Source organism: Oncorhynchus mykiss, chromosome 10 (assembly GCF_013265735.2).
Source record: "Oncorhynchus mykiss isolate Arlee chromosome 10, USDA_OmykA_1.1, whole genome shotgun sequence".
NCBI lineage: Eukaryota > Metazoa > Chordata > Actinopteri > Salmoniformes > Salmonidae > Oncorhynchus > Oncorhynchus mykiss.
Genome location: NC_048574.1, coordinates 66,081,046 through 66,106,480, shown reverse-complemented (window position 1 = coordinate 66,106,480; position 25,435 = coordinate 66,081,046). Strand labels below are relative to the sequence as shown.

Here is a 25,435-nt window from a genome sequence, read left to right as displayed (position 1 = left end):
TGAGCCATTTCTGATTTTGTATCTGGGTCTTTCTATAAACTAGGGTACCAGTGAGGAGTTCCTACGCTGGACAACTTGTTACAGATGTTGATAAATCCCTGAGAATAATCTGCCACATTTTTTTCATGTTAATACTTTAAGACATAAGGGGGGATCATAGCTACTGTATATTCAATCAAATTCACGGGTTCATTTAAAATCTATGTTTAACCCTTTCTCATGTTTGGTGTCTTGAACATTGGATTTGTCCAAAAAAGTCAAGTGAGGAACGGCTGTTGTAATAGCGCCTGCAATGCAACAAATCTGACATTTCCTCAATTTGGGGCTTGAAAATCCTTGTAATGATTGTAGCCAATTTCTAAGTTGTCCTGTTCCCTTATAATTATCAGTGATTTCCTTTTTGATCCGTTTTTGTGAGAGGTGTGGCCACTTTCGTTTGTTTTCCGGCACTTCAATTGAAGGGTGCTGCGCTACTGTGTTGCGGTTAAACCACGTGTGGTTATTATGAGGACGACATCTAATTCTTTCCATAACAATCCTTCCAGTACAAAAGGAACCTGGTTTTCTGGTGGCTTTCTCATTATAAAAACAGCGATGGTGAGATTCAAATGGTGAGATTAATGCTACCTCTATTCAAGGCTTTATTATGTGTCGCTGTGTCGGCCACACAGGCTACAGGAAAATCACCCCTACACCCATCCAATTTATTTAGTCAGGCCACATTATTTTCACATATTTTAGAATGTAATGATAATTTGAATATCAATGCATTGGTAAGGCCTCAAAAATGCATTGTTCTTAAAGTGGTATTGGCCTTATGTTTTTTTTGGGGGGGGGGTTCTATAATAGGCCATATATGTACAATTATATAAATTATACAATTGTATACTATTGACGTCCTTGAATTGAAGTGCTTGAATTTGACTTGCCAATGTCTTTATAAATCCTGCTTAAAGGATGTATAGTCCTAGACCTATGTTGTTATATAGGCAGAGTTATGGGACAATTTGCATATATTGCTCTAAGTACACATGTGGAACTGCATAAGTCTTTCTTAATTTTGTTTCAAACCATTTCAAAATTGTTACCCAAACATAAAACACTGGCCCCATTAGTTATAGAAAGACCCATCTACATAGCAGGTGGTTCCAGGTATACGGTCCATGTAGAACCTTAGACACAGAGTGTTACAGTTTTCTTCCGTCGAAAGAGAGGAGGACCAAAACGCAGCGTGGTTATAGTTGAACATCTTTAATAAAGATGATAATGTGAACAAAATACTTATACAAAACAAGAAAAACGTGGAAAACAGAAAACAGTCCTAACTGGTGCAAAAACACAGAGACAGGAACAATCACCCACGAAATACCCAAAGAATATGGCTGCCTAAATATGGTTCCCAATCAGAGACAACGATAAACACCTGCCTCTGATTGAGAACCACTCTAGGCAACCGTAGACTTTCCTAGACTACTTAACTAAACACAATCCCATAAACTACAAAACCCCTAGACAAAACAAACCACATAAATCACCCATGTCACACCCTGGCCTAACCAAAAGGTGCGGACTCCCGGCCGCACACCTAAACCCATAGGGGAGGGTCTGGGTGGGCGTCTGTCGGTGGCGGCTCTGGCGCTGGACGTGGACCCCACTCCATCATAGTCTTTGTCCACCTCCTTAGCGTCCTTAGATTGGCGACCCTTGCCGTTGACCTTGGCCTACTAATCTTAACAAAGGGCCCCACTGGACTGAGGGGCAGCTCCGGACTGAGCGACAGCTCGGGACCGAGGGGTAGCTTGGGACCGAGGGGTAGCTCAAGACTGAGGGGTAGCTCAGGACTGAGAGCAAGCTCAGGACTGAGAGGAAGCTCAGGACTGAGAGGAAGCTCAGGACTGAGAGGAAGCTCAGGCAGGTTGATGGCTCTGGCAGATCCTGGCTGACTGGTGGTTCTGGCAGATTCTGGCTGACTGGTGGCTCTGGCAGATCCTGGCTGACTGGCGGCTCTGGCAGATCATGGCTGACTGGCGGATCCTGGCTGACTGGCGGATCCTGGCTGACTGGAGGATCCTGGCAGACTGGCGGCTCTGGAGAATCCTGGCAGACTGGTGGCTCTGGCGGATCCTGGCAGACTGGCGGCTCTAGCGGATCCTGGCTGACTGGCTGCTCCATGCTGACTGGCTGCTCTGGCTGCTCCATGCTGACTGGCGACTCTGGCGGCTCATGACAGGCGGGAGACTCTGGCGGCTCATGACAGGCGGGAGACTCTGGCGGCTCATGACAGGCGGGAGACTCTGGCGGCTCATGACAGGCGGGAGACTCTGGCGGCTCATGACAGGCGGGAGACTCTGGCGGCTCATGACAGGCGGGAGACTCTGGCGGCTAATGACAGGCGGGAGACTCTGGCGGCTCATGACAGGCGGGAGACCAGTTGCGTAGAGCCGGCTTCATGGCACTTGGCTCGATGCCCACTCTAGCCCGGCCGATACGCGGAGCTGGTATGTACCGCACCGGGCTATGCACCCGCACTGGGGACACCGTGCACTCCACAGCATAACACGGTGCCGGCCCGGTCTCTCTAGCCCCCCGGTAAGCACAGGAAGTTGGCGCAGGTCTCCTACCTGGCTTCGCCATATTCCCTGTGTGCCACCCGCCAATACATTTTTGGGGCTGACTCTCGGGCTTCCTTGCCAACCATGTTCCCTTGTAACGCCGGCTCCTCTCTCCGGCTGCCTCTGCTCTCCTAAGTGCCTCTACCTGTTCCCCTGGGAGGCGATGTCTTCCAGCCAGGATCTCCTCCCAAGTGTAGCAACCCTTGCCGTCCAACACATCCTCCCATGTCTATTCCTCTTTGCGCAGCTCCTGCTGCCGCTGCATGTCACCACGCCGCTTGGTCCTGTTGTGGTGGGTGATTCTGTTACGGTTTCTGATTGAGAACCACTCTAGAGAACCACTCTAGGCAACCATAGACTTTCCTAGACTTCTTAACTAAACACAATCCCATAAACTACAAAACCCCTAGACAAAACAAACCACATAAATCACCCATGTCACACCCTGGCCTAACCAAAATAATAAAGAGAACACAGAATACTAAGACCAGGGCGTGACACAGAGGGCTTTACATGGAACCCAAAAGAGTTCTACCTGGAACCAAAAAGGATTCTCCTACGGTAACAGCTAAAGAACCCATTTGGAACACTTTTTTTCTAAGAGTGTACCTGCTGTAATCATGTTTCCCAGCTGTGAGACGCAGAGCTGAAGGACAGGCTCATGATATCACATAAGGCTGTGCAGAGCGGTGACGGCTCCACCGTGTCTACCTGACAGCATCACAAAAAGCTGATTTGCTGTAAAACGCTTCCAGACTTTGTTCTGCTTCATACTGACCGGCTTAAGTGGCACCTTTCAGTGTGTATGTGTGCGCCAGGGTTTCCGTTAGTCTGTTGACCCGGGAGAAACAATGATCCCATCGCAAAATAGTTACCATGTATCTTATTCATCACATGCACACATCACACAGAGCCTATTTTGAGCTGAATATCGCCTGGAGTGAAACGTGCCTTTCATTGTCATTGCGCAACTATTTTAAATGCAATCGCATGTTAAAAACGTTTTTTATGGAAACGTGGAGGCAATTATTTTAGACTTCCTTTGAAACCAGCATGTTTCTCCTGTTCTGTTGGTTTTCATCTCAACTTTTTTTCTTTGTCCAAAAGCCTAGTTGTTGTATTTTTAGATTCCCCCTCTTTCTAAACTTCTAACAAAGATTTCAATCTATGTCACATATGATCATGTGCTCTGTTTACAATGCTGTTTTCCAGCTAATTTTATTGGCTGCTTCATTACAGGAGTTGCATGTTCTGTTAATATTAATTACCATAATCTAATCCCATTTAAAGTCTTCCCGGTCACGTTGTCCGGCACCACATTTTCGTAACGTTGCACGTGTCCCTCCCTCCCACTGTAGACCATTCATCAGACTGTGTATACTGTTTACTTATCAAACACAACCCTGGCTCAGAGAACCACAATGCACCAGAGCACCATGCTGACAGACAGGCCCTCTTTCAACACAGGGACCATGGAAGAGATTGAAGTAAGCTGTAGAAATGACAGCAATGGATAGTTTGGACAGCGCGGCTGCAATACATAATTAGGTAGCGGTGCGCTGGTAGAGGATGGAACATCTGCTCACTTATCTGAGAGAGCGAGAGAGAGCGAGAGAGAGAGAGAGAGAGAGCGAGAGAGAGCGAGAGAGAGAGAGAGAGAGAGAGAGAGAGAGAGAGAGAGAGCGAGAGAGAGAGAGAGAGAGAGAGAGAGAGAGAGCGAGAGAGAGAGAGAGAGAGAGAGAGAGAGAGAGAGAGAGAGAGAGAGAGAGAGAGAGAGAGAGAGAGAGAGAGAGAGAGAGAGAGAGAGAGAGAGTAACCGACGGTGATGGATGAAGACTTTAACCGTTTAAATAGGCCTACATTCATTTTAGGATTGTAAAAAATGTGTTTGAACTTTAGTTCCATGTAGATGAACCGGAGCGTTTGCTAATGATTATAAGCAATTGTTTTGCTAACTTAATCTGTCTATGAAACTTTTTGTCTATGAAACTTTCTCCTCTTTCCAACTGTCCTTTGATGCTGTAGCAGCTAATCTTCTAGATCTGCGGGGTTGTAGAGTGATGCTGGAGCAGCTAATCTTCTAGATCGGCGGGGTTGTAGAGTGATGCTGGAGCAGCTAATCTTCTAGATTGGCGGGGTTGTAGAGTAATGCTGGAGCAGCTAATCTTCTAGATCCGCGGGGTTGTAGAGTGATGCTGGAGCAGCTAATCTTCTAGATCCGCAGGGTTGTAGAGTAATGCTGGAGCAGCTAATCTTCTAGATCCGCGGGGTTGTAGAGTGATGCTGGAGCAGCTAATCTTCTAGATCGGCGGGGTTAGAGTGATGCTGTAGCAGCTAATCTTCTAGATCGGCGGGGTTGTAGAGTGATGCTGGAGCAGCTAATCTTCTAGATTGGCGGGGTTATAGAGTGATGCAGGAGCAGGTAATCTTCTAGATCCGCGGGGTTGTAGAGTGATGCTGGAGCAGCTAATCTTCTAGATCCGCGGGGTTGTAGAGTGATGCTGGAGCAGCTAATCTTGTAGATCGGCAGGGTTGTAGAGTGATGCTGGAGCAGCTAATCTTCTAGATTGGCGGTGTTGTAGAGTGATGCTGGAACAGCTAATCTTCTAGATTGGCGGTGTTGTAGAGTGATGCTGGAGCAGCTAATCTTCTAGATTGGCGGTGTTGTAGAGTGATGCTGTAGCAGCTAATCTTCTAGATCGGCGGGGTTGTAGAGTGATGCTGTAGCAGCTAATCTTCTAGATCGGCGGGGTTGTAGAGTGATGCTGGAGCAGCTAATCTTCTAGATCGGCAGGGTTGTAGAGTGATGCTGTAGCAGCTAATCTTCTAGATCGGCGGTGTTGTAGAGTGATGCTGGAGCAGCTAATCTTCTAGATCGGCGGGGTTGTAGAGTGATGCTGGAGCAGCTAATCTTCTAGATCGGCGGTGTTGCAGAGTGATGCTGGAGCAGCTAATCTTCTAGATCAGCGGTGTTGTAGAGCGCTATAGGCTACGACACTTAATTGAAAATATAGATTGATGTGTGGATTTTCTTTTATACAATGCACATTTTCATTGCTTGTTAGTAAATAAATAAACCACTTCTTTTAAAATAGGTTGAATGTGCCTGACTATTCATTAATTATTCAACAGCCGTTAACAAGGTTGTTCTGGCTCTGAGGCCTATAGCCTAAGGTGCTAATTTTGTGTCAAATTTATAGACAAATCAACGCTGATCAGACCCGGTCTTGGCTGATATGCTTCCCTAGGCTGGGGTGGCAGGTAGCCTAGTGGTTAGAGTGTTGGACTAGTAACTGAACAGTAACAATATCAAATCCCTGAGCTGACAAGATAAAAATATGTTGTTCTGCCCCTGGACAAGACAGTTAACCCACTGTTCCTAGTCTGTCATTGAAAATAAGAATTTGTTCTTAACTGATTTGCCTAGTTAAATAAAGGTAAAATAAATAGGCAATATTTTTTTTTAAATGACACCCTCCTATCCCCGTATAGAAGAATAGTAGCCTAAGCTATACCGTGTTGGCCCGCAATGGACTTTTATGAACGCCCATGTGGTAGTCTACTGTTTGGAACACAGGCAATTCATTTCTGTTAATGCATGTATTAATTACAGAAATGTACCATTCTTATTCTCGAAATGGAAACGTTTGCAGAGTTCATAATCTGCTATACTTGTGAGAAACAAGTTTTGGTTTATTTCATACAGTCTTTTACGCGCTCCATGTGAGAATTGAGCACATGTCTGGGTTCTCTGTCCTGTTAATGTAGACAGAGTGTCTGGGTGCTCTGTCCTGTTAATGTAGACAGAGTGTCTGGGTGCTCTGTCCTGTTAATGTAGACAGAGCGTCTGGGTGCTCTGTCCTGTTAATGTAGACAGAGCGCCGTGCGCATTAGCACGCATAGAGGTACCTGGCCTGCTTCTCACATTTTTTCTTCACCTCACACAGTTAGTCAACAAAGTCTGTTTTTATTATTACAGCCATTCAAATGATCAAATCAAATAAATGTTTATTGGTCACATACACATATTTAGCAGATGTTATTGCGGGTGTAGCGAAATGCTAGCTCCAACAGTGTAGTAGTATCTAACAATTCACAACAATACACAAATCTAAAAAGTTAAAGAATGGAGTTAAGAAATATATAAATATTAGGACAAGCAATGTCAGAGTGGCATTGACTAAAATACAGTTGAATAGAATACAGTATATAGATATGAGATGAGTAAAGCAGCATGTAAACATTATTAAAGTGACTAGTGTTCCATTATTAAAGTGGCCAGTGATTCCATGTCTGTGTATACAGGGCAGCAGCCTCTAAGGTACAGGGTTGAGTAACCAGGTGGTAGCCGGCTAGTGATGGATATTTAACAGTCTGATGGCCTTGAGATAGATGCTGTGTTTCAGTCTCTCTGTCCCAGCTTTGATGCACCTGTACTGACCTCACCTTCTGGATGATAGCGGGGTGAACAGGCCGTGGCTCAGGTGGTTGATGTCCTTGATGATCTTTTTGGCCTTCCTGTGACATTGGGTGCTGTAGGTGTCCTTGAGGGCAGGCAGTGTGCCTCTGGTGATGCGTTGGACAGACCATACCACCCTCTGGAGAGCCCTGCGGTTGTGGGCAGTGCAGTTGCCGTATCAGGCGGTGATACAGCCCGACAGGATGCTCTCAATTGTACATCTGTAAAAGTTCCTGAGGGTCTGAGGGACCAAGGTGAATTTCTTCAACCTCCTGAGGTTGAACAGGCACTGTTGCATCTTCTTCACCACACTGTCTGTGTGGGTGGACCATTTCAGATTGTCAGTGATGTGTTCGCCGAGGAACTTGAAGCTTTCCACCTTCTCCACTGCGGTCCCGTTAATGTGGATAGGGGCGTGCTCCCTCTGCTGTTTCCTGTAGCCCACGATCAGCTCCTTTGTTTTGTTGACGTTGAGGGAGAGGTTATTTTTCTGGCACCACTCCGCCAGAGCCCTCATCTCCTCCCTGTAGGCTGTCTCATCATTGTTGGTAATCAGGCCTACTACAGTTGTCATCTGCAAACTTGATGATTGAGTTGGAGGCGTGCGCAGCCACGCAGTCATGGGTGAACAGGAAGTACATTATTTCTCAAATTATGGCATCCTCTCTTTGAAGAACATATCCCAATGCCATCGAATGACCGCGTATGCAGCTATTTGGGGAAAAGAGGGAGAAAACCCATCGGTCTTCGTTTGAATGAATGGTTTTGCGCGTCGAATTAGGATTATATGCAGAAAAGCCAACAGACAAGGACATGGTAGGCATATATCTTTATGGTGACTTCATTAATGTTGTGTTAATACGAAAATGCGACAGATCCACTACAACTTGGCATTTCTTCATTTGTTGATTAATATTTGTGAGTAATAACCTGAATAATAAGGAAATTACTTGATAATAACGAAGTGAATGTCTTGTTTAACCCTGAACGGTTATTTCGGTGACCGTGTATATTGCCTGACCAATTACCGTAACCTCAAATTCCAAGACCGTCACAGCTGATGCCTATACAGGCTTCTAGTAGTGGCAGTCATTCAGTGTAACAAACATCAGAGAATAAATTAGCCCATGATGCTAAGTGAAGTCTGTGCCACTGAGAACCCCAGCCAGCCTAGATGTTGGGACCTGGACCAGTTTGGTGGGGGATTTTTACTTCTCTCTGTCTCTCTCACTCTCTCTCCCTCTCGCTATCTCGCTCTCTCCCTCTCTCTCGTAAATATGTGCCAGTGAAAACTTCATAACCTCTCTCCCTCCAGAGAGAGCAGAGCGACCTCGACCGGCCGCCACCAGGGTCTTAACTGCACTCTGATGAGCAAACATTTGCATAGGGAAAGTGAAATATCTTACCATGTTCGTTTCTTTCATGGCATGGAATGGAAAGAGAGAGAGAGGGAAGGGGCTGTAGGCACGGAGTCACACAGTAGGCTGTCTCATCATTGTTGGTAATCAGGCCTACTACAGTTGTCATCTGCAAACTTGATGATTGAGTTGGAGGCGTGCGCAGCCACGCAGTCATGGGTGAACAGGAAGTACAGGAGAGGGCTGAGCACGAACCCTTGTGGGACATCCATTCAGGTGACGTAGAAGTGATATGATCATTAACTAGCCTCCCAAAGCACTTCATGATGACAGAAGTGACTGCAACGGGGCTATACTAATTTAGTTCAGTTATCTTTGCTTTTTTGGGTACAGGAACAATGGTGGATATATTGGGATAGGAATAGGGAGAGATTGAATATGTCCGTAAACACTGAGGACGCGGCTAGGGATGCTGTCTGGTCTGGCAGCCTTGCAAGGGTTAACAAGCTTGAATGTCTTACTCACGTCGGCCACAGAGAATGAGAGCCCACAGTCCTTGGGAGCGGGCCGGTCGGTGGCACTGTGCTATCCTCAAAGCGGGTGATGAAGGTGTTTAGCTTGTCTGGAAGCAAGACGTCGGTGTCCGTGACTTGACTGGTTTTCCCTTTGTAATTCGTGATTATCTGTAGACCCTGCCACATATGTCTCGTGTCTGAGCTGTTGAATTGCAACTCCACTTTGTCTCTGCACTGACTTTTTGCCTGTTTGATTGCCTTACGGAGAAAATACCTACACTGTTTGTATTCAACCATATTCCCAGTCACCTTACCATGGTTAAATGCGGTGGTTTGCACTTTCAGTTTTGCACTAATGCTGCCATCTATCCACAGTTTCTGGTTTGGGTAGGTTTTAATAGTCACCGTGGGAACAACATCCCCATACATTAACTCAGTCACCGTGTCCGTGACATTGTTAATGTTATTCTCAGAGGCTACCCAGAACATATCCCAGTCCGCGTGATCAAAACAATCTTAAAGCATGGATTCCAATTGGTCAGACCAGCGTTGAATAGACCTTAGCACTGGTACTTCCTGTTTGAGGTTCTGCCTAGAGGAAGGGAGGAGAAAAATTTTGTTGTGATCTCATTTTCCGAAGGGAGGGCTGGGGAGGGCCTTGTAGACATCCCGAAAGGGCGAATAGCAGTGATCATGTGTTTTAGTAGCGCGGTGTACTACAGCCAATGTGTTGATAGAACTTCAGGAGCAATTTCCTCAAAATTGCTTTGTTAAAATCCCCAGCTACAATAAAGGCGGACTCAGTAAAAGTGGTTCCCAGTTTGGACAAAGTCCAGTGGAGTTCCACGAGGGCTGTCGTGGTATCGGCTTGAGGGGGAATATACACGTCTGTGACTATAACCGAAGATAATTATCTTGGGAGGTAATACGGTCAACATTTGATTGAGGTTTTCTAGGTCAGATGAACGAAATGACTTGAGTTTCTGTCTGCTCTCACAATCACACCATGAGTAGTTAATCATGAAACATACACCTCTGCCTTTCTTCTTCCCGGAGAGTTCTTACTTTCTGTCTGCACGATGTGCTGAGAACCCAGCTGGCTGTATGTACTGGGACAGTATATCCGGAGAGAGCCATGATTCCGTGAAACAGAGTATGTTACAGTCCCTGATGTCTCTCTGGAAGGAGATCCTCACCCTGAGCTCGTCTACTTTATTGTCCATAGACTGAACATTGGCGAGTAATATACTCAGAAGCGGTGGTGGTGTCCCTCCCTCCTGAGTCAGACTAGAAGTCCACTCCGAATACCTCATCTCCACCCGCAGCGTCTTGGATCAGCCTCTGGGATAAGTTCAATTGCCCTGCGGGAACGAACAAAGGATCCAATTCAGGAAAGCACTATTCCTCGTCGTAATGCTGTTGAGTTACCGCCTCTTTGATATCCAAACGTTCTTTCCGGCTGAATGTAATAACACAAAACACGTTGTGGTGTAAAAAAATGTAAGAAATAACACACAAAATAACGAAATACTGCAAAGTTGCTTTGGAGCTAGTAGCAGAACTGCCATGTCTGTCGGCGCCATATAATAGTTCCTTACAGTATAATCAGCATTGCTGAGAAGTAGGCTATGGCTCTGTTGCGTGTATTTATTTATATTTGAATGATTGTCAACTTCATCTTCATACTATAGCATAGCTGTCCCCTTCATACTTTCTGTCACGCCCTGACCTTAGAGATCATTTTATTTCTCTATTTGGTTAGGTCAGGGTGTGACTAGGGTGGGCATTCTAGTTTTTCATTTCTAGGTTGGCCTAGAATGGTTCCCAATCAGAGGCAGTCTATCGTTGTCTCTGATTGGGGATCATATTTAGGCAGCCTTTTTCCACCTGTTGTGTGTGTGGGATCTTGTTTTTGTATTGTAGCCTTTTTGCACTACAAAGCTGCACGTTCGTTCTGTTACTCTTTATTGTTTTGTTGCTGGTTCACATGAATAAACATGATGAACACCTTCCACGCTGCACCTTGGTCCAATCCTTCCAACAACGATCGTTACACTTTCCTTGTCAGTTCATTATCTTATAGCCTACTTTCGTGAAATCATAAGGTAGGCCTAGGTTTGTTAATACGTTTTAAGGAAAGGAGAAATATTTGCTCTTTTACAGAATATGACATTCGCTGGTGGCTTTGATTGACGGGTTCTTTTACAGGGGTGTGTGTGTGTGTGAGTTAACTTATTCTCTCTATAGGCCTATATGTCCATTCAGAAAGTTTCCTAAAGTAGCCTGTCTGGACTCCATCTCTTTAATAACAGTCAAATGCTCCTTTCATGATTTAATCTCGTAAAAGGCTTATTTTCTTCGGCTACATTATTTCTCAAATTATGGCATCCTCTCTTTGAAGAACATATCCCAATGCCATCGAATGACCGCGTATGCAGCTATTTGGGGAAAAGTGGGAGAAAACCCATCGGTCTTCGTTTGAATGAATGGTTTTGTGCGTCGAATTAGGATTATATGCAGAAAAGCCAAAAGACAAGGACATGGCAGGCATATATCTTTATGGTGACTTCATTAATGTTGTGTTAATACGAAAATGCGACAGATCCACTACAACTTGGCATTTCTTCATTTGTTGATTAATATTTGTGAGTAATAACCTGAATAATAAGGAAATTACTTGATAATAACGAAGTGAATGTCTTGTTTAACCCTGAACGGTTATTTCGGTGACCGTGTATATTGCCTGACCAATTACCGTAACCTCAAATTCCAAGACCGTCACAGCTGATGCCTATATAGGCTTCTAGTAGTGGCAGTCATTCAGTGTAACAAACATCAGAGAATAAATTAGCCCATGATGCTAAGTGAAGTCTGTGCCACTGAGAACCCCAGCCAGCCTAGATGTTGGGAGCTGGAGCAGTTTGGTGGGGGATTTTTACTTCTCTCTGTCTCTCTCACTCTCTCTCCCTCTCGCTATCTCGCTCTCTCCCTCTCTCTCGTAAATATGTGCCAGTGAAAACTTCATAACCTCTCTCCCTCCAGAGAGAGCAGTGCGACCTCGACCGGCCGCCACCAGGGTCTTAACTGCACTCTGATGAGCAAACATTTGCATAGGAAATGTGAAATATCTTACCATGTTGGTTTCTTTCCTGGCATGGAATGGAAAGAGAGAGAGAGGGAAGGCACGGAGTCACACAGTATCCATAGTGGAAGAGAAAGAGACGAGAGACAGAACTAGATGCCAAAATCCACACAGACATTAATTTGCAGCGCTACATGGGACTGGTAGTGATGATGAGAGAGAGAGAGACAGATTACTACTGAGTCACAGTTGGTGACCAGAGAAAGTCAGAATACCTAACAACCTTCACAAATGGGTTGTTAAATGTCAGTTCTATAGTATACTGCAGATATCTATTGAAAATCATATCGTCTGCCATCATTATATGAAGAACCTTTCCCATTGTTAGAATACAGAGACCTAAAAGTACTCCCAAATTAATCTGTGTGTTAGCGCATGTAGGTTATAAAACAACTCCTGCAATACCTGCGTGTTCCTCTGCTGAGCGAGAGAGCAGCATTCTCAGCATGTGTAATTAAGTAGCACATTGTGCAGTGAGTCTGTGGCCCTAGACCCCGAGCTGTCTGGGCAGAGCCTGTACGGTAATTGGTAAATTTACTGGAATCAATGTGCAGGGAGCGCAGCCCGACAGACTGCCTGTCTCAGCAGGCTCTAAGAACAGAGGGAAGAAGAAGAGAAAGAGTAGAAAGGAGGAGAAGAGAGAAAACAGAAAGGGAATGGAGGAACCACAGAATAAGGAGGAGAGGAGGAGGAGAGCAAACAGACAAGGTGAAGAAGAAGCAAAAGCAAAAGAACAGAACAGATGAACAGGACCGGACAGAACAGAACAGATGAACAGAACAGAACAGATGAACAGAACAGAACAGATGAACAGGACAGGACAGAACAGAACAGAACAGATGAACAGAACAGAACAGATGAACAGAACAGAACAGATGAACAGAACAGAACAGAACAGATGAACAGAACAGAACAGAACAGATGAACAGGACAGAACAGAACAGATGAACAGAACAGAACAGAACAGATGAACAGGACAGAACAGAACAGATGAACAGAACAGAACAGAACAGATGAACAGGACAGAACAGAACAGAACAGATGAACAGGACAGGACAGAACAGAACAGAACAGAACAGAACAGAACAGAACAGAACAGAACAGGTGAACAGAACAGAACAGAACAGATGAACAGGACAGAACAGAACAGATGAACAGAACAGAACAGAACAGATGAACAGAACAGAACAGAACAGATGAACAGAACAGATGAACAGGACAGAACAGAACAGATGAACAGAACAGAACAGAACAGAACAGATGAACAGGACAGAATAGAACAGATGAACAGAACAGAACAGATGAACAGGACAGGACAGAACAGAACAGATGAACAGGACAGGACAGAACAGAACAGAACAGATGAACAGGACAGGACAGGACAGAACAGAACAGATGAACAGGACAGGACAGAACAGAACAGAACAGAACAGATGAACAGAACAGAACAGAACAGAACAGATGAACAGGAGAGGACAGAACAGAACAGAACAGGAGAGGACAGATGAACAGGACAGGACAGGACAGAACAGAACAGATGAACAGGACAGGACAGAACAGAACAGAACAGAACAGATGAACAGAACAGAACAGAACAGAACAGATGAACAGGAGAGGACAGAACAGAACAGAACAGGAGAGGACAGAACAGAACAAAACAGAACAGAACAGATGAATAGGACAGGACAGAACAAAACAGATGAACAGAACAGGACAGAACAAAACAGATGAACAGAACAGGACAGAACAGAACAGATGAATAGGACAGGACAGAACAGTACAGAACAGGACAGAACAGGAGAGGTGAACAAAACAGGACAGAACAGAACAGGACAGGACAGAACAGAACAGATGAACAGGACAGAACTGAACAGAACAGATGAACAGAACAGAACAGATGAACAGAACAGAACAGAACAGATGAACAGAACAGAACAGAACAGATGAACAGGACAGAACAGAACAGAACAGATGAACAGAACAGAACAGAACAGATGAACAGGACAGAACAGAACAGAACAGAACAGATGAACAGGACAGGACAGAACAGAACAGATGAACAGGACAGGACAGAACAGAACAGAACAGAACAGATGAACAGGACAGGACAGGACAGAACAGAACAGAACAGAACAGAACAGATGAACAGGACAGGACAGGACAGAACAGAACAGAACAGATGAACAGAACAGAACAGAACAGATGAACAGGAGAGGACAGAACAGAACAGGACAGAACAGAACAGATGAATAGGACAGGACAGAACAGTACAGAACAGGACAGAACAGGAGAGGTGAACAAAACAGGACAGAACAGAACAGATGAACAGGACAGGACAGAACAGAACAGATGAACAGGACAGGACAGAACATAACAGATTAAAAGGTCAGAACAGAACAGGACAGATGAACAGAACAGGACAGAACAGAACAGATTATAAGGTCAGAACAGAACAGGACAGATGAACAGAACAGGACAGAACAGAACAGATTAAAAGGTCAGAACAGAACAGGACAGATGAACAGAACAGGACAGAACAGAACAGGACAGATTAACAGAACAGGACAGAACAGAACAGTACAGGGCAGAACAGGACAGAATAGAACAGATTAACAGAACAGGACAGGACAGATTAACAGAACAGGACAGATTAACAGAACAGGACAGAATAGAACAGATTAACTGAACAGAACAGAACAGATGAACAAAACAAATGAACTGAACAGATGAACAGAACAGAACAGATTAACAGAAGTAAGTACAGGACAGGAGAGGAGAGGGAAAACCAAACAACATTTTGGTTTCAGAGAGAGAGGAAGAGTACACTGTACAGTACAGGATTAGAAGGAACAGATCAGTGGAGAGAAGAAAAAACAGAACAGAATAAGCAGAGGAGACTGTTTAGAGAGAGAGGGAGTACCCCGGAGATGGATAGAGTGATGTGTGTATCTCTATGGAGAGTACACTAAGACAGGGTTAGTCTGGTCTGAGAAGTATGTCTTCCTCTTATTTTGATTCGAGCCATCCCCCACAGGTCCTGTCAAGCCTTGATCCACTGCTGAGGTCAGATTTACAGAGGCAAGGTCACTGTGCTGTTTATTGATCAGCCTGTCTGTCTGTCTAGCTATCTTACAGCATTGGTTGGTGGGAAAAGTGTATATTTTCAAAGCATTAGGGCTTATTTCTCCACAAGGTTTTTAGTTTGAATACACATAGGGCATAGAGGAAAAGGACCATTTGCGTTTACCCACAGAGTTCTCTTACCGAAGACGGTTGGAAAAATAACTTCCTGTATCGTGCGTGTCGGAAAAGATTTGGAATGTTGGGGGAAAGTATTTAAGAATTTAAAGCGGGTACTTCATCAATAGCCTCCTACCTAACTTTTCTTTCAGATGTATTTTTCAAGCGGCTCACCGCCAGTGCTGCAAGGACGTTGAAGGACAAAAACCCAGACCAAAAGGAACAGTCTCACAGTTCACAATGAGTCCAGGACAACCCTGAACAAGAACAACCCTGACCAAGAATTCAACCTCTTTGCAGAAAACAAAACTCGTCAGATTTTCAGAAGCTAGGTCGATTAGCTAGCTCAATGCACACTGATTTTCTATTCTGGATAGACCTGGAGAGAAGAAAACATTGTACTCTGGAGTTATTCCTAACCTGATACTAACCTAGAAAAACATAGTATAGATACCCATTATACAGTCTACATTGGAATATTTAAAGCAGGTGAAAGCACAATAGGTGAAAGGGCATGAACAGATGCACAGTGCTTAGGGCGGCGGCCTGCTTTGTTCAAAACATTCCCTTGCCGTGTGTGTGTGTGTGTGTGTGTGTGTGTGTGTGTGTGTGTGTGTGTGTGTGTGTGTGTGTGTGTGTGTGTGTCTGTCTGTCTGTCTGTCTGTCTGTCTGTTTGCATGCACACACGCATTTGTGTGTGTGTCTGTGTCGTAGCCTTCAAAGCCTGGGAGTCTGAGAAGGAGAAGTCATGAAATATTGGTAGCCAGCTCCGACACCCCTTGACCTGCCCTTTATGAGGTGTGGATCAGAAGATGAGTTCTCTGTCTGTCTTCGTGTGTGTGAAACCCTGGGGTCATTTAGACATTTAACAGGCGTGGACCTAGTGTCTTCAGGTGGCAATGAAATAGGAATTATAGGACAATATAAATGAAAATTGCACTCCTTTAAAGATTTGGTTTACCTCTTGGCTTGGCAATTATTTTGCGCTGTGTCCCGTGTCTGCTTGAGAGAGATGTAAATTACTCAAAGTGCAGGGTTTCGCAGGGTCACAGTTGGGACTGTAATGATATCAGCCTCTTAGCCTCTACCTGAGTAGTGAGAATATATTATTTGTACTGAAAACAAGCTGGCATGGATGTGTGAATACAGACACAGTTATCCCTCACATAAACTGTAGTATCCTTCACTCTCATGTGGGTGAAGTGACTTCATAAAGTATCCTCTGTTTATTGAACAGTTGTCATGGCAACATTACCTAAAAAAAAGGAAAGAAAAGTCTGAAATGTATCCTATGCTAATTAGTAGCATCAGTTGACTTTTAGAAGTCAACACTGTCCTTGTTTTTTCATCACAAGGTTTATCAGATGTGTTCTCTAAATCTCACGTCTGTCACTAATAGAGAATGGAACTCTAAGCAGTAAACACACATTTTTCTTTTCAACCTCATGCTTCATTTTACATTGGAGCTTATTATCAATAATCCAACTGTTTCCCTATCCTTCTTACCTGTGATTCGTGAAGTGAGGAGACTGTAATAACTGTCTCAAAAAGACTTTAGATCTTTAGTTGGACTTTAGGTCCAACTGTAAAGTAACTGAATTATGTCCAGCAGAGGCTGATTACCTCTAAAATACCACCTCATTCAAGATTTTAAATTCTCTGATATGATCATGATCGCTCTCTTCATATATCTACATGGCTTTTTAAAGTTATTCAAAAGCACAAATTCATTGCGGTGTGTCTCTTTAAATTACTGTTGTTCCTCTATCTCCAAATCCCTTATTTTGATGTGTGCCTCATGGGCTGCGTTTACACAGGCAGGCCAATTCTGATCTTTTCACATCCAATCTTTCTCAGAGCTGATTTGATTGGTCAAAAGGCCAATTAGTGGAAAAAGATCACAAATGGGCTGCCTGTGTAAACACAGCCATATCGCCTTCAGCTAACAGTAAACCACTCCGACTCTCATGAGGAACGTCTGTTGATTTACCATTCAGGAGTGTGTTTGTTCTCAGAGCTAACATATGAATGTGCTATCAGGATCTCTGAGATGAGATAATAGCATTACATAATGCCTCTATTGTCTTGTTCAGTTGAGGGGAAACGTTTTGAAATGGCGTGAAACGGGGAAGTACTATCTGCAGAGATTTTACTACTGAACATAACCAAGGTCTAGTTGTGAGCCCTGTAGCTCAAATTGCTCGTAATAGCCATGCAGCTACCCATAGGGCATTATCTCACTGCTACTTGGGGAGAGAAGAGAAACACCACAATTACTCCACAGGGAATTGAAGAAAAAAGACCCATTGACAAATGGGAAGGGTTGAAGTGGATCGTTATGACTCTGGTGTCCTGTCTGTTTCCAAAAGCTGCTGATAAGTTAGCTCTTCTAAGGCACTATAGGGGTCTATTTGTGAGGGGTCTATTTAGTGAGGGGTCCATTTGAACCACAATAACCACATTTCCACCTACATGCCATGATACTTCAGCATCTCTTGAAAAATAAAATGATGCAGGGCCTCAGAAGGGCCACTTTTTAGCAGCTTTTGGAAACAGACAGGAAACATAATGGTCCACTTTAACCCATTTGTCAATGGGTCTTTTTCGGTAGATACCCTGTGGAGTAATTGCAGTGTTCCTCTTCTCTCCCATTTCTATGATCAGAAAAGACACTGTAAATGCACTGATTTTTTTCAGGGCTTGGCAGCTAGCCACTTTGGCGTAACGACGACTCCTAAATCCTCAAAAGACATCAAACCAGGAAAGGACATTTTTTTCCTGCCCTGCGATGACTAATATGATTATACACACCTTTGAGATTTATCATATCAGGAGTGTGTGTGTGTGTGTGTGTGTGTGTGTGTGAGAGAGAGAGAGAGTGAGAGAGAAGGAGAGATTACGAAGCCGTATCTGCGCCACGGTGTTTTTAAAAGTAGCATTTCATACAAGCTTCTTCTTCCTCCTCCGGTTATGACTGCAAATAAAATGAAAGTTTATTGGTCACGTACACAGTTTTGCAGATGGTATCGCCAATGCAGCAAAATGCGTATGTTTCTAGCTCCACCAATGCAGCAACATCTAGCAATACAATAACAATGCTCACATAATCCAGAAGTAAAATAAAAGAACAAGAAATTAAGACATATCAGATTGAGTAATGTCAGTCAGGAATGCAAATAATTATTTATTTATTATTATTTCTTTATTTATTACATTGTAGAATAATAGTGAAGACATCAAAACTATGAAATAACACACATGGAATCATGTAGTAACCAAAAAAAGTGTTAAATAAATACATTTACATTTTAATTCTTCAAAGTAGCCACCCTTTGCCTTGATGACAGCTTTGCACTCTTGGCATTCTCTCAAACAGCTTCACCTGGAATGCTTTTCCAACAGTCTTGAAGGAGTTCCCACATATGCTGAGCACTTGTTGGCTGCTTTTCCTTCACTCTGCGGTCCAACTCATCCCAAACCATCTCAATTTGGTTGAGGTCGGGTGATTGTAAAGCCCAGGTCATCTGATGCAGCATTCCATCACTGTCCTTCTTAGTCAAATAGAGGTGTGTTGGGTCATTGTTCTGTTGAAAAACAAATGATAATCCCAGCAAACCAGATGGGATGGTGTATTACTGCAGAATTCTGTGGTAGCCATGCTGGTTAAGTGTGCCTTGAATTCTAAATCAATCATAGACAGTGTCACCAGCAACGCACCCCCACACCATCACACGACCTCCTCCATGCTTCACGGTGGGGTGGGAACCACACATGCGGAGATCGTCTATTCACCTGCTCGGCGTCTCACAAACACGCGGCGGTTGGAAGCAAAAATCTCAAATTTGAACTCATCAGACCAAAGGACAAATTTCCACAGGTCTAATGTCTATTGCTCGTGTTTCTTGGCCCAAGAAGTCTCCTTTTCTTATTGGTGTCCTTTAGTAGTGGTTTCTTTGCAGCAATTCGACCATAAAGGCCTGATTCACACAGTCTCCTCTGAACAGTTGAGATAGATGTGTCTGTTACTTGAACTCTGTGAAGCATTTATTTGGGCTGCAATTTCTGAAGCTGGTGACTCTAATGAACTTATCCGCTGCAGCAGAGGTAACTCTGGGTCTTCCTTTCCTGTGGCGGTCTGCATGAGAGCCAGTTTCATCATAGCACTTGATGGTTTTTGCGACTGCACAAAGTTCTTCAAATGTTCCATATTGACTGACCTTCATGATTTAAAGTAATGATGGACTGTTGTTTCTCTTTGCTTATTTGAGCTGTTCTTGCCATAATATGGACTTGGTCTTTTACCAAATCTTCTGTGTACCAACCCTACCTTGTCACAGCACAACTAATTAGCTCAAATGCATTAAGAAGGAAAGAAATTCAACAAAGTAACTTTTAACAAGGCACACCTGTTAATTGAAATGCATTCCAGGTGATGACCTCATGAAGCTGGTTGAGAGAATTCCAATTGTGTGTAAAGCTATCATCAAGGCAAAGGGTGACTACTTTGAAAATTCTCAAATATAAAATACATTTTGATTTGTTTAACACTTTTTTGGTTACTACATGATTCCATATGTGTTATTTCATAGTTTTGATCTATTCACTATTATTCTACAATGTAGAAAATAGTAAAAAGAAAGAAAATCACTTGAATGAATAGGAGTGTCCAAGCGTTTGACTGGTACTGTATGTATGTGAATGGTGTGTATAGACAGTAAGGCTTTTATTGACAATTATATGAATAGAACAGGTGTGTACAGTCGTGGCCAAAAGTTTTGAGAATGACACAAACATTCATTTCCACAAAGTTTGCTGCTTCAGTGTAGATATTTTTGTCAGATGTTACTATGGAATACTGAAGTATAATTACAAGCATTTCATAAGTGTCAAAGGCTTTTATTGACAATTACATGAAGTTGATGCAAAGAGTCAATATTTGCAATGTTGACCCTTCTTTTTCAAGACCTCTGCAATCCGCCCTGGCATGCTGTCAATTAACTTCTGGGCCACATACTGACTGATGGCAGCCCATTCTTGCATAATCAATGCTTGGAGTTTGTCAGAATTTATGGGCTTTTGTTTGTCCACCCGCCTCTTGAGGTTTGACCACAAGTGCTCAATGGGATTAAGGTCTGTGGAGTTTCCTGGCCATGGACCCAAAATGTCGATGTTTAGTTCCCCGAGCCACTTAGTTATCACTTTTGCCTTGTGGCAAGGTGCTCCATCATGCTGGAAAAGGCATTGTTCATCACCAAACGGTTCCTGGATGGTTGGGAGAAGTTGCTCTCGGAGGATGTGTTGGTTCCATCCTCCAAAAGTCTTCACCTCGCTGTGCGTGCAGATGCATTCACACCTGCCTGCTGCCATTCCTGAGCAAGATCTGTACTGGTGGTGTCCCGATCCCGCAGCTGAATCAACTTTAGGAGACGGTCCTGGCACTTGCTGGACTTTCTTGGGTGCCCTGAAGCCTTCTTCACAACAATTGAACCGCTCTCCTTGAAGTTCTTGATGATCCGATAAATGGTTGATTTAGGTGCAATCTTACTGGCAGCAATATCCTTGCCTGTGAAGCCCTTTTTGTGCAAAGCAGTGATGACGGTATGTTTTTCCTTGCGTTTAACCATGTTTGACAGAGGAAGAACAATGATTCCAAGCACCATCCTCCTTTTGAAGCTTCCAGTCTGTTATTCAAACTCAATCAGCATGACAGAGTGATCTCGAGCCTTGTCCTCGTCAACACTCACACCTGTGTTAACGAGAGAATCACTGACATGTCAGCTGGTCCTTTTGTGGCAGGGCTGAAATGCAGTGTAAATGTTTTGGGGGGATTTATTTCATTTGCATGGCAAAGAGGGACTTTGCAATTAATTGCAATTCATCTGATCACTCTTCATAACATTATGGAGCATATGCAAATTGCCATCATACAAACTGAGGTAGCAGACTTTGTGAAAATTAATATTTGTGTCATTCTCAAAACCTTTGGCCATGACTGTACAGCAGGAGTTATATAGGATGAGCCTTGACTAGGATACAGTATATTCATATGAAGTTTGTAAAACAGTTTGTAAACATTATTAAAGTAACCAGTGTTCAATGACATTAGATGAATGTACAGCATAAAACATTGACTGTATTTGTGTTTGCAGTAAGCTCCCTGCTAAAGTTCAGGATAAAGGCAATTATTTCTCTGAACCTCCAAGGCAACCTTCAAAATTCACAGAAAGCAAACAGAAAGCAGAACAAAGCTTAGGATATCTGAATTATTACCAACTTCTAGCTTTTGTTGCACTGGGAAGCACTTTAGAGAGCAATTTGAAGTCACGTTAGGCTCGTTCATGCATACGTTTCTTTTGACAGTTGAATTCAAATGTCATTCATATAGAATAATTTTTTTCAAATATTAGAATCAGCACAGACTGTTGATGGAGTGAAGGGAGAATGAATAGACATGATGGTCAGTTAAATTATCAGGGCTGAACGCTCTATCAAAATGTAGGTGTTTTACCTCTCTTCTCTTCATATTACTGTTCGGCTGAGGCTCACACTGAATTACAGCGTTTAATCTCTCAGAGTGGGTGATGATGGAATGATGGAATTGTCCCCCACCCTCTTCCCCCTCTCCTCTTTCTCAGGGCTTCTCGCTGGGGCTGAGCGAAGGACACATTTACACCTGGACGGACGGCTTGAGGAGGAGAGACTGGCATGATAACGAGAGCATCAGGAGAGACGAACTGCGTGTCGGTACGTCTCACAGAGAACTCACAGGAAACCACAGACAATCACTACACCTCCTGTAGCTAAAGAGTTTTCACTCTGCACACAGCGAGCAAGCTGAGACATCACGTAACGAATGTCTACATAAAGAACCTTAACCAAGTCTCTCTTTATCATGATTTACTGTGATGGTTTCCATGAAGGGAAAGGGGAGATTGTTTTCCAAGGCAGTAAGTGTATTATTAAGGTACTGTAGGTACTGGACAGTAACTTTGTAAGTCATATTGGTCTATTTGATAATGTTCGCTTTAGCTCTGCTTCTTGAGCAATGGGAACCCAGATGCTGGACAAATGCATTTCCATTTGAGACATGTAAAAAAAATAACAAATGATTGTCTGTTTCCACCGAGGTAAGACTAACCCTTAGCTAAGTGAGAACATGTACCAGGATCTCAATTCCGATTTACATTAATTAGAAAAGGTCACTGATAGACAAGCCATTAGTATGCACTATTCAAACAAGAAGTATCTAGGGGAGGGTTGTTCGGGCCAGAAATGATTGTATCCACACATAACCCAGCTATTTCTATTTCCATTCATTATCATTACATACATGTCAAGTAAAGAGCAGAGAGGCAGAGACCCAATGTTCCTCTCCTAATCAAAACACAGTATCTGTGTCTCCTTCCTGCCGCTGTGCAGTTACAGCATCAGTCAAAAGAGCTCTATTTGAAACTTAAGTATTTTCAGTCTTGGCCCCCTTAAGGTTAAATCACTGTGACATTGCCAGTTAAAGCTTCAATATTTTAGCAGATAGATTTCAATAGTCCCATCCTGGTAGAGACCTAGTCTACATCCCAAACGGAACCTTAGTTCCTACATAGTGCACTACTTTTGACCAGTTCTGGGTAGTGCACGGTATAGGGAATAAGGTGGGTTTTGGAACGTACCCCAGAACTGGGAAACATTTGAAGCCAAGCCGGATAAATCATCAATGCCAGACAGGAAATATATTATTTCGGTCAGGGGTTCATGTCAACTGTAGATAAACATGTCAGAGGCAGTATTAATGACCAGGCAACAATGGAGAATAGAACACTTTTACAGCTCCTGGAATTGCGGAACTCGGCTGTAAATTCTAATGCATGCAGACTTCAGAGTATTAAATAAAGTCATTAGCCAGATTAGACTAAGTTGAATTGCTACCAGACTACAACAGAGACGTCAAACAGGTCTTCTGTCCTAAATGGCACCCTATTCCCCACATTCCCCTATGGGCCCTCTTCGAAAGTAGTGCACTATGTAGGGAATAGGGTGCCATTAGGGTGGCAGACCTGTCACATCACGTAACCCTACAATATGGCTGCCTAAATCCTGAACGTTGCCCTCTCTGCCCTCCCGTCTGGTCAGATCATGATGCATGGTCATTGTCCCACCAGACCTCCACCACATATGTACCACACCATCTGTTGAGCCTCAATTGTACGTTTGCCTCAAGCATGATAAAATCTTTCTATTAATTTTGGATGAATCAAGCTGATTATAGCTCATCAGTGCATGAAACCCAGGGGTGAGTAATACATTTCCCCCTGTTTTCCCCGCGTATGTCGGATAGGAAAAGTGTAGTCTACTATATGCATTAACCACTTACGAATCTAAAGCAGTCCATATACAAACGCTCTGTATAATGAATTGTAGGCATGTGTATTAAGCACTTATAAAGCTGCAGTGCTGGTAATCAACATCATTGTACTGTGATGGGCCTGTTAATTAAATGTTGAGCATCTCTCAATCAAGTAGACGTCAGCCTCTTGCCCATCTCTGTTGTGAATAGATTAGTGATTACAGAACAGGGCCTGCGTTCAAATAGTGTCTCCGAGTAGGAGTGCTGATCTAGGATCAGGTCCCCCTTGTCCATGACATCTTATTAATTATGATCTAAAAGGATAAAATGATCCTAGTCTGAGACTCTTTGTGAATAATAGACTCATAATCACCACCATCCCCCAACCAGGAAGCTGTGGAAAATCTAACCCCATTGAACAGCATGTAGGAATGATTCATGTGTTAAACCAATTTAGTGATTTTCTCTATATATTGTCTACCCCATTATGCCTTTTAAAAGCATCCATTTACATGTTCTGTCAGCAGGGAAATTGGGTGAGTACACTTTGTCCATGTTTTACTTTAGTTTTTTGAACCGCCATTGTTTCGAAAATCAAGCCCCTTCCGAGTGAACCGATGGAATGGAAATCCATTACTATTGAACATTAATGTGTGGGTGTGCTGGATTGGAATATTTCATTTGCTTGGTTTTTCGCCTCCCTCCTGTGAGCTTGGCTGCCCTGTGCTGTGGGTGTAGTGTTTCAATAATTATGTACCGTGGAAAATGAGCTTCCAGCGTCCAACAATACTCACAGTAGAGTTATTGAACTCACCACATTATTGAGAGGGATCACTGCTTATGTCAATGTATAATTCACGTTGACGAGAGAAATTATGAACGATGTTAAACTTGGCAAGTGATTTATTCATTAGCGTTGGTTTTGGCGAAGGACGTAAAATGAATTGTGTTTATGAGAGGACAGGGTCGTGGGTTTCGTTTCATCCTATTTCCAGCTGACTCTAAGATTGTGGCATACGATACCTACTTGAAACACAAGCCTTTACTTGGCAGACGGCGCCCTCAAAATATTTCCCACCTCCCGCTTCCAAATCCATTTAATATTTTACAAAAACAAAGATTTTTCTATTTCCATCTTTTGTACTCGTCCTGGAAACTTTCCATGTTTCCCTCGGTCTCGCTCACACATCAAAAGGAAAGCCTCTCGTTAAGAATGTCATTGTTTTCCTTTCTGCATCCTCTCCGTACATCGAACAAAGCCAGCTGTCAGTGTACATTAACCGCATGTTTGCCACGCCAGGAGTGTTTTCAGGGATAACCTTAACATACCATACAATAATATGCGCTAAAACAGTTCTTTCCCCCTAGGAGATTTCTCTCTGTATTGTAAGCTTTCTCTTTATATTAGAAGCTGTACATTTCTCTCAAATGTGTCCCTCGTCCAAAAAGAACAATGCACATTAGCAGGATTCCGGAATTAGATGCTTCTATACCCACTTGTGATTTCACTGCAGCATCCTGTTATAAAGTATGCCGATAGGATCCTCTACTTCTGGCCCCTTGGAGGTATAAACGAGGTAAACGGTTTAATTAGATGAAAGAGAAAGCTGTCAGTCAAGTGTGATTGGCAGCTTAAGTGATGTGTAACGCCTTCCCTCCGGCGTCGGTGCCCCTGGGGCTTGATTCATGGTGGGCATTTAGTCAAGCTCATGGCAGTAATGCACATTGCAAAGTGTGAGCCAATGATTCTGTCACCAACGCAGACTCG

General features: G+C 43.5%; 1 protein-coding gene across 2 annotated transcripts in view; it reads left to right on the top strand.

The window, feature by feature from the left end:
- The window catches only part of LOC110534499 (polypeptide N-acetylgalactosaminyltransferase-like 6), a 256,904-nt gene that overhangs the window by 42,069 nt on the left and 189,400 nt on the right, over nt 1-25,435 (top strand). For both annotated transcript variants that reach the window (XM_036933625.1, XM_036933624.1), the window contains exon 3: nt 21,962-22,070. In XM_036933625.1, the coding sequence (XP_036789520.1) occupies nt 21,962-22,070 (109 nt within the window). The remainder of the gene's footprint in view (nt 1-21,961; nt 22,071-25,435) is intronic.